The sequence below is a fragment of the Gouania willdenowi genome, chromosome 21, assembly GCF_900634775.1.
Source record: "Gouania willdenowi chromosome 21, fGouWil2.1, whole genome shotgun sequence".
NCBI classification, from domain to species: Eukaryota; Metazoa; Chordata; class Actinopteri; order Blenniiformes; family Gobiesocidae; genus Gouania; species Gouania willdenowi.
In genome coordinates this window covers 35,422,557-35,432,640 of record NC_041064.1, presented here as the reverse complement: position 1 = coordinate 35,432,640, position 10,084 = coordinate 35,422,557, and the positions used below count along the sequence as shown (strand labels likewise).

The 10,084-nt window shown below is 38.9% G+C and overlaps 1 protein-coding gene across 3 annotated transcripts; it reads right to left on the bottom strand.

The window, feature by feature from the left end:
• Nucleotides 1-2,762: 2,762 nt before the first annotated feature.
• LOC114455103 (translation initiation factor IF-2) lies at nucleotides 2,763-10,011 on the bottom strand. 3 transcript variants are annotated; one of them, XM_028436123.1, is made up of 8 exons: nucleotides 9,886-10,008; nucleotides 9,721-9,787; nucleotides 7,238-7,340; nucleotides 5,919-6,128; nucleotides 4,956-5,708; nucleotides 3,975-4,038; nucleotides 3,067-3,191; nucleotides 2,763-2,985 (listed from the first exon to the last, which is right to left on the bottom strand). In XM_028436123.1, the coding sequence occupies exons 2-8, from the start codon at nucleotides 9,763-9,765 to the stop codon at nucleotides 2,954-2,956; spliced, it is 1,332 nt and encodes a 443-aa protein (XP_028291924.1). In that variant the 5' UTR covers nucleotides 9,766-9,787; nucleotides 9,886-10,008; the 3' UTR covers nucleotides 2,763-2,953. The 3 variants fall into 3 exon arrangements, with proteins under 3 accessions (XP_028291924.1, XP_028291922.1, XP_028291923.1); XM_028436121.1 differs by having other exon boundaries at nucleotides 4,956-6,128; nucleotides 9,886-10,011; XM_028436122.1 differs by lacking the exon at nucleotides 9,886-10,008 and having other exon boundaries at nucleotides 4,956-6,128; nucleotides 9,721-9,875.
• Between the last annotated feature and the right edge of the window lie 73 nt (nucleotides 10,012-10,084).

Below are 10,084 nucleotides of genomic sequence, written 5' to 3'. Positions count from 1 at the left end.
TGATAGAAAAATATTTTTTTTAAAATGATAGAAAAATATTTTTTAAAATAAACGGAAAATATACAAAATGACTCCAAAACCCCTTCTCTTTTTGTTTTTTATTTGATCCTCACCTGGTTGCCTTTTTGGTTTCACTTTGCTAAAATAATGTATTTATGGCTGAAATATGCTCAGATCTGCCATTATTAAAATATGATTGTTACTATCTGTCAATCACAACATGATATGGATACAGCTGTAAGAATTTTAGAAAATGCAATAGGTTAGAAAATGTACCAGTTAAATAAGTTAAAAAAAAAACACATAAGTGCACACATAGAAAAATGTATAAAATGACCTTTTGTTCTTTCCTGTATTAGTCATTATTGGTCATTATTCTAAATGCTGAAATGAATGTTGATCATGTGACTCTCAGATCAGATACAATCATACTTTTGTGATAGAAATTGTCTATTTCTGCTGTATATTGTCTGATGGACGTCATCTTATCTCATTGTATTTTACGCTTCATAACCTAAAATTATTTTAACCAAATTTAATTTATATTGATTCATTTTTTTAGAAAGTTTTGGTTTCATCACTGGAACACAACAGTTTAATTAGTTGACACTCTGTCATTATGGTTTCATAATCAATCAGCCAGACTATACACATAATATATAAATCATCTGTAATACAGAAAGCCAGGCTGTGTAACAAGTGTTTGAAAGCAGTGTTGGCCACACAAAGAGCAGCAACTCAAGCTGCTCCACCCTGTTTGTTCAGTCCAAGGTGGTTAAACTGTGACCTACATCTAGGAAATGTGAAGTCAGCAGTTTTTACTAAGATGATGATCACAATGTGAGAAAAAAAATCAACAGGGCCCAGTTTTTCAAAAGTAATCAGATTAGACCACGTAATCCAATCTTGGTTTAGATCCAGATCAAACCTTTAATTTGGGTTTTTCAGAACTTTTTAGTAGAATTGGGATCACTTTGATCCAAAAAAAAAATCTGGATTAAACTGATCCCATTAGAAGGGTGGATTCAAAGTGGATTTCAGGCCCCAAGTGTAATGAAACTTTAATAGTGTATCAAAGAATCCTATATTTGGATCATGTAGTTTAACCTACAAGAGATATCACATTTTTCCATAAGGAAAAAGTTTTTTCTTCAGTCTGCGTTAACTCCTCCTAGTTTGTCCGATTTTGACAATTAAAGTATCAAAAAATTCAGAATGTTTCCGAGATTTATGCATCTGCTTTTATAATTTGTAACTTTTAAACTTATTACATGTTTTATTTCCAATTCATTTATAATGTAAATTTCAGCTTTTTTCAACTTTCAAGCCCTTCATCCCCAGACATTCAACAGATTTGAACCATTCAAACTTTTCAAAAGATTTCAACTTTTGCTAATAATCAGCTATTGCTAGGTTAATGCTATTGCTAGACTAATGCTATTGATAAGTGAATGTTAATGTTATTGCTAGGATAATGCTAATGCTAGCTAATGCTATGGCCAGCATCTGCATCCTCACTTGCATTTGCTTTATGAAATGCAAATATTCGAGTTAGATTTGTTCCTCTGTCAGACCTACAGTGATTAGGTTGGGTATAAAATAATCCCCTTGACTGTCAATATTGACCATAAATAATGTATTTAATTCTGTCACTAATTGATGTACATTCATCAGAATCAAAAATATTTAGTTGATTTATTTAGTGATAACACAATGATGAAACAGGATAATAAAACAATGGCATCACTGGTTTTTGAAAGTGTCTAAGTATTGTAATGTGTTCAAGACCACACTATCAGAGACCAAGGCTTGTCCGAGACCAGAATGCACCGAGACCGAGTCAAGACCAAGACCATAAAAAAAAAATACATAAATAAATAAAATTATGACAAGGTTCGACAGTTAAATAACATTCTCTCTTTAGTTTTAGTTTCTTTTAAATTCATTTGACGGACAAAAAAGGTGCCTGCAAAAAATTAACTAAAATATTAAAACTACTACTGCTACTGATAAATTCACAATTATTCTACATATTTGAAAACAAGATTTTTATGTCAGCTGAATGTACAGCAAGTGTTTAAAAGTATTTCTGGAAAGAAATAACATGACTGGTCACCTACACACCACACAGTGTTTCCTCTTTGCTGTGCTTTTACAAATGTATTCTTTGTGGTTCATGAAACCAAATTTCACAACCAACAAGGTAGCGGACATGTTTAGCTCCGCCTCTTTCTCCTGCTTGTGTGTGTGTCACACACGTCACTCAGTCACATTAGGGAAGTTGCGGTCATTATACGGGGTGGATAAAAGAATGAATAAAGGATTGTTTTATTCCGTTCTACTTGTTATTATCAGATTTTAAAAAAGTTTAAAAATAGCAGGAATTAGTGCTGGTCTCAAACGGTCTTGAGGGAAAATCCTGAGTCCGAGACGAGACCTTTAAAATTTGGTCTCAAGACCAAGACCGGTCTCGACTACTACAACACTAAACTATTGTGTACCTTGTTGCATGTCGTGTTTGCTCAAATTAAATCTGTTGAAAAACTGGGCCCAGATCATTGGAAAAATGTCAACATTTAAATATTCATCGTTTTGAGTTAAATGATGAAACTCTTAATCACATCCCTGAATGTAGTTTAAAACAAAAGCTTTAAATGGAACTTAAGATTAAAAAAAATTAAATGACCTAAAATGTATTTATGTGTTAGTCCTTATTTAGGTGTGTAAAGTAGCAGCTAAAAGCTTATGAGACAAGCACAAAGTAATTGGGAAAAGGGTTTTAATTATTTTACATTATATCACAAACACAACATCTCATTCAAAAAATGTGTCATATCAAACTAATGTGTTCAGTCCTACTACACGTCTAGAAGTTCCACGATCACACACAAAGAAAGCTAAGCGTTTGAAGCCTACTGACAAAGACGATGAAGGCAGTAGAAAGGTAGAGTAATCACTTCTGAGAGACTTCCTCTAACATTGGCTCTGAAACAGAAAACACATCCATCAGTGACGTCACACAGCAGCATTCAGTCAGTGTGAAAGCTTCCCATCAACTCTCCTCACCAGGGAATTTAAAGTCTGGGAAAGATGTGAGGTCTCCTCCACCGTAAAGTCTCTGAAGCTTCGCGACTTCGTCTGCCAAAGCCTTCTGGTACTCGGTTCCTGCATCAACCAGTGCTCCACTGGCTCTGGATGAAGATAAGAGACAGTCAGGAACACAGAGCTGAGTTTGAAGATTAATAAAGGCTCAAACTATGATTTATGATGAACAGATCAAATGAGATCAAGCTTATCTCTGACAGAGCCATGTTAATATAAAGATAAGTCTAACTCTAACTTATCCCCTCCTTCATGGTCACATTTAAAGATTGTATTTTTTTATTATCAGATAAAGACAAAGTTTAGGCCTCACATCAATAAATCAAAGATCTTTAGCTCAGAAAAAAATATGTAAAAGTTTGTTTTCATCTCCAATGTAAACTATTGACAATGTTGGAACCGTTTGATGCATTGCATTGTGGGATTTGGAGTCCTGATGCATTGAAGCAGTTTCACTTCTGGGGCGACCGTGGCCCAGTGGTAAAGTGGGTCGTCCACTAACCGAAGGGTTGGGGGTTCGAATACCGAATCCCGCTCTATCCAAGTCATTGCCGTTGTGTCCATGTCACTTTACATTACATTTACATCCAACAATGCGAATCCGAGAACACAAAGCAAGTGCACACAAAATGAGAGAAAAATATATAAAATGACCCCAAAAATACACAAAGCCCTTTGTTCTTTCCTGTATTAAAGCTCAGATTGGTCATTATTCTAAATGCTGAAATGAATGTTGATAATATGACCTTCCCGTTATGCCTTTCCTTATACTTCATCAGAATTCATTTGAACAGGTAATAAAATTAAATTCACTCATGTGCCTCCTGGTTCCAGTGTGTGAAGGTCCATGTCGTGTACGAGGTGACACTTACTGGCTTTTATCAGCGTACTGGCGTATAGAGTCCAGGAAGAGCTTCTGAATTGGGTCGATTTGAGCTGAAGAAGACGAGACAAAACAGAGTAGATTTTGTTTAATTCAAGACAACTGAAATACCAAAGTCTTCTGTGCATATATTCTCCTAATCCAACATGTGTAAGTTCTCCAGCAACAGAGAACAGGAAGGGAAGGGGGTACTGTGTGCAAAGTCGGGTAGGTTAACAGGTTTAAGATTCGCTGTAGGAAGTCATGCTGTAGAAAGTGTCCATCAACCGTTTCCTGAACACAACAACTGAAATGCAATCGCACCGATTGTTCGACACTGAACTTTAGGAGAGAATGACAAGTTTACAGTTAATGCCGACTAATCAACATTTACATTCAAGTCTCAGAGGTAGAAGAATTGGAACAAAGAAAGAAGTAGTTTAAGGTAGTCCACGTGTGCAAATAAAACGGGGGGTGGGGGAAGAGAACCATTAGCAATAACATTTGTCTTTAAAAAAACATTTCTAACACGCAAACAAAAAAGAAACCACCGGTGCGTCTTGGGTTAGTTCTAGGCTAAAAGAAGTTGAACAAACTGAAGTTGGATGCAGAACATGAGCAGGAGTTAGTAAGTCGTAAAAAAAAAAAAAAAAAAAAAGAGAATACAGGAACATGCTGAAAAACAATGACTTGACATTTGGACGTCCATCACATGGAGTATGGCAAAGACAAGACAAACCCAAAGAACTAAAGGGGAACCCAAAGTTTGTGGTAAAGGTTAGAGTTACAGGAAGGTGTGGCATGTATGAAGAAAAAGAACGTTTTAATATAAAACAAAGAGTGTGACTGTGTGATCATCTTATCCTTAAGGTTACAAACTATTCTCATGAAAACTTATCACTAGTACAATGGTAAGGAAAACGATAGCGGATCAAGTGCAGGGTTCACAGACGAACACAGGGAGTGCAGAAAAAGCTGTTATGGTGTGTACCCTGAAATGGTTCAACCGGTTCATCCGTGAAAGGTGCCTGAAGCTCCTCTCCTGCAGCTTCAGCTACGACCGAGTCCTCCACCTCGGCAAGGCTTACTGTAGGGGCAGCAACTTCAGCAACGGGTTCAGGGGACGCTTCAACTGGGGCAGCTGCTTCTGCGACAACCTCTGCAATAACTTCAGCTACTGGTGAAGCTTGAGCGACAACTTCTGCCACTACTTCAGCAACTGGTGCAGCTTGTACAGCTTCTGCAACAACTTCTGCAACAGCTTTGATTACTTCTGCCGTCACTTCAGCCACTGGTGCAGCTTCCGCAACAACTTCCGCCTCTGGCGCAGCTTCCGCAACAACTTCCGCCTCTGGCGCAGCTTCCGCAACAACTTCCGCCTCTGGCGCAGCTTCCGCAACAACTTCCGCCTCTGGTGCAGCTTCTGCAACAACTTCCGCCACTGGTTCTGCCACTGATGCAGCTTCTGCCGCAACTTCGGCCACTGGTGCAGCTTCCGCAACAACTTCGGCCACTGGTGCAGCTTCCGCAACAACTTCGGCCACTGGTGCAGCTTCCGCAACAACTTCGGCCACTGGTGCAGCTTCCGCAACAACTTCGGCCACTGGTGCAGCTTCCGCAACAACTTCGGCCACTGGTGCAGCTTCCGCAACAACTTCGGCCAATGGTGCAGCTTCCGCAACAACTTCGGCCACTGGTGCAGCTTCCGCAACAACTTCGGCCACTGGTGCAGCTTCCGCAACAACTTCGGCCACTGGTGCAGCTTCCGCAACAACTTCGGCCACTGGTGCAGCTTCCGAAACAACTTCGGCCACTGGTGCAGCTTCCGCAACAACTTCGGCCACTGGTGTAGCTTCCGCAACAACTTCGGCCACTGGTGTAGCTTCCGCAACAACTTCGGCCACTGGTGCAGCTTCCGCAACAACTTCGGCCACTGGTGCAGCTTCCGCAACAACTTCGGCCACTGGTGCAGCTTCTGCAACAACTTCAGCCACCGGTGCAGCTTCGATTACTTGTGCCGTAGCTGCAGTTTCTGCAAACTTTGTAAGTGTGATTGAAGGGACAGCGGCCTCAGCTGCTGGAGATACTTCTTTCTTGGGTGGGTCATATTTTTTGTGCTGAACAAGTTTCTCTATATCAAAGTATGTTTCATTGGCCTTTTTGTCTGGTATGAAGGAGTGCAAGCAGACAGAATTAATTATCATAGATGCAAATGGTTGGATAAGTAAAAAAAAAAAAAAAAGTATTGTCTGACAAATATTTGACTAAATACAAACAAGCATTTTTAATGAGCAAACCAGTACCATATAAGGCTATGAACAGGGATGCACATAACCTTTTTGATCTTAGTCTCAGGACAGAACCTCATGTTGTTGGTAATGACTTTTCAAGGATGTTGATGCACTGCGGCCTACTCTTTTCTAGAACATTATGGATGAATGTTTTACCAATCAGAGCGAAATTTAAATTTTTACATGATTCCTCTGAATACATTAACAATGTCGACATCCTTGATCTCTGTTAATCAGTGTTTTTCTTTTAGCTCGGCATGCTTATCAAAAGCCTGAGGACTGCATTTGCCCACCAGAGTGAGAATTTCACAAGGAGATTTTGCACCACTTTTCTGTGCGGTGGTCATTCATCTGAAGCCAGCTGAGTATTTGCTCCATGGAGTTTGTTTCTCATCCGTTGCACAACAGCCTTAAGGGTTATTCAACCATAAATCTAAGCTACATAAACAAGCACGATCACATTTGATTTGGTGCGCACCTGTGCACCATTTATGTGCACCCCTGTCTACAGTTTTGCGAAGAGTTAAAAACCACCTCCAATGTGTGTTTTATTAGGATTTTATTGTATTGGCTGCATAAAGTGAAAGGATATGTTACTTGTTTAATTAAAAGAAAAAAATACAAACTGATGGACTGCATGGTGCTCTGTGAGATGTTCAGAGCTTTTCATTGAACTGAGTTTTACTGGATTTTATTTAAAGTTTTCCCAATAAATACATTTGCACACAACACGTTTTAGGTATTTGTTGTAAAAAATAAAAAAAACACCATGTATTATTTTTCCCCTTCCACTTATAAATGATGTGACACGTGTTTGTCTATCACATAAAATCCCAGTAAAGTACATTTACATTTGTGGTTGTAAAGTTTTTGGGGTTAAAACACGTCTACGCTACACCTGTGTGACTGCTGTGTCTCAGTCTGTCCTTTTAACCAGTTTAAACTTAGTCCAACTTGTTCCTGATGATTCCTGGATACGTACTTGAATTCTTTTTGGACGACTTCTTCGGGCTTCCAGATTTTGTGCTTAAAGACGCAGCTATGGGTGCTCTGCTCACAGTGATCCAGCTCTCAGCCTGCAAACACTGACCACACACACAATAAGACACTGTTAAAATAGACATAAAACTTCTAACTACATCCCCCAAGAACAGAAGCAGACTGATCACATATTATTAGGTGAATTAAATGTTTACTTCGAAAAAAGCTCCGGCTGTGTGACTTTTGTCACAATACAATCCATTGATAATATTTTCCTTATAAAATGTAAGGATCATGTGACATCATGTAACTAAATGTATTACTGGCTGTGACAGAGGGGAACCTTGAGCTGACAAGGATTTTTCCACCTGATACATAAAAAAATTTCCACTTTAAAAACCAATATAAACTTGTAATTTTCTCCCCAATTTAAAGTAAAAAATAAATCCATTCTAAATGTCAGTCTTATAGGAAATGGAACATGTTATAAATATATACATGAATAAAATATTACTTTTTCCACCCTTCGATTATATTTGCGTTGACTATGTCATTCATACAACTGATACACCAAACAGAAAAAATCCCTGAACTTATTGATCAAAGTCATTTTGAGAGTATGACCAAGAGGGATTTTTAGATTTTAATGTTGATTTAATATTTTCACGACTAATATTCATGTTTTTATTGATTTTTAAACTGTTTGTTTACTTTTTAAATCGTGAAAAGCACATTGAATTGCCTTGTGTATGAAATACACTTTACAAATAAACTGACCTTGCCTAAAACCATTTATTTTACCCCCTGAACCGCACGCTGTAGTGACTACAACAGGGTGTTCCCACGCTGCAGCAGGAGACACCTGAACTACGTTTAAACTGTTTAAAGTCCCTATTCAGGGGTGCACAGTGCACCCCCCTCTGTGTCCACCAACCTCCCAAAATGGACAGGAATGTCAACTATTAATGAGGAAGTTTATGAAAGCGCCTCGTTTCACACAGAGGGTCTAAGTTGTGTAAATGTGCTGCACATGTACATGATGTGGATGTCTCTTCAGAATAAGAGAGGGAGCAGGTGGAGGTGACGGACTTTTAACCCCAACGTCAAACAGTGCCTGCGTTAAAACATATTTACTCGCACCAACGCGACCAGAGGACATTCTTACTCGCACATGATGAATTTTGGTCATAGTCTCGAGCTCTGCAGGATAACATGATTAATATGTAGCGAGAGATTTTAAACAGGCCACATTTGACATATTTATCTATTATTTACTGCAATGTCTAGACATTCAAATCCACAGCTTTGAATGTGGATTAACACGTAAATGCGCAACATTGTCCCAAAACATACAAAGAAGTTATTTATGTGTCATGATGGAGCTTAATGTTAAATAAAAAAAAATTGAACACAGTTCAATTAGCTTTTTCTGTTCAGTACTAGGGCTGTCAAAACTAACGTGATAATAATGAGTTAATGCAAACTTCCCTTAACGTCCGTGTAAAGCAAACTGTTATTTTCTTCTAAACACATTAAATAGGTCATAAATTTATTCAACCATTTATAATGTAATTATAGAGCTAGGCTTCACAAACTGTATTTTAAATTTCTGAGTTCAGGATTTAATGGGCGGGTCAGAAATCATAGCCACGTTACGTAACAGAGCCATCATTAGCATTAACCCGACCCTGCTGCTCAAGCACACCAAACTTCTGCTTCTTCCAGCGGGTGCACTTCGGCCCCTAGCCGAAAACAAACCACATATTCGGACTCAGGGGAATAAAACGCGTCCGTTGGTGTCACATTTTCCACGAAATTAGCACTTTTTATGCCCCGCAATTTTGTTTTTCGCCTCTAGCGGGCGCAGTTCTGTAGCTACCCGAGAAAGATGCACTAATTCGGACTCGGGCGGAGAAGACCTTTCCGCTGACACCTCGTTTGGCCCGATCCGAGCACCATTTGCATGTTTATTTTTTCTCAAATCTTGCTCTATGCTCCTTTAAATATTTGAATTGATTGACAGCCCGATTCATAACGTGATCAGTGAAAGTCAGAGGTTCAAACAAAAGTTCACAATAACAGCGTCAGAAGAAGTGAGAAATAAAACTAACATGTAGAGAAAAGACGTAAAAATAAAGAGAGAAACCAGGTGGACAGAATATAATGCACACGGAAGCTAGAGCAACGTCACATCCGGCTCAACATGGCTGTTTTTAAACCTATAAAATTTACGTGAAAATGTAATTTAAAAGTGTTTTTATTATTTTTAAAAATAAAGAGCACATATTGTGTTTATTGATAATGCATTAAACACATTGTGTATCATAAACATGACTAGTACAGACACACTTTGTTGATTTCTGATTTAATGACACTGTGCAGCCATTGGATGAAGAACAGTGTCCAAACAGACAGAGGTCAGTGGACATGTCCTCGGCCCGTCCCTGAGGACAGACTCTGGAATGTTCTTCTTCTTCATCTTACCTTGACTCTGCACACACGTCCAATCCTCAGCAGTGACCCCGACATCTTTGTCACCCGTCCGTCGATGCTGCACAACAACAAACACACAAAAAAGACACAAAGTTACACAAAGCTCGTCGTGTGACCGACACTTGTCCTGTTCTTTAGCTTCTTTAGCTTCTTTACCTTCACAGGCTCGAGGCTCCACGCTGTGCACGCTCTGTGGGACACGCCCCCTCTCCTCCAACAGGCGCGTGTTCAGTACATTCTGTACCTTACAGACGGTCATTTTCACAAAAGGACATTATCATTGGTTTCATAATCAATAATTCTCACCATGACTTCCTGATCAACAATATTATTATACTTGGACATTTTTTTTTTT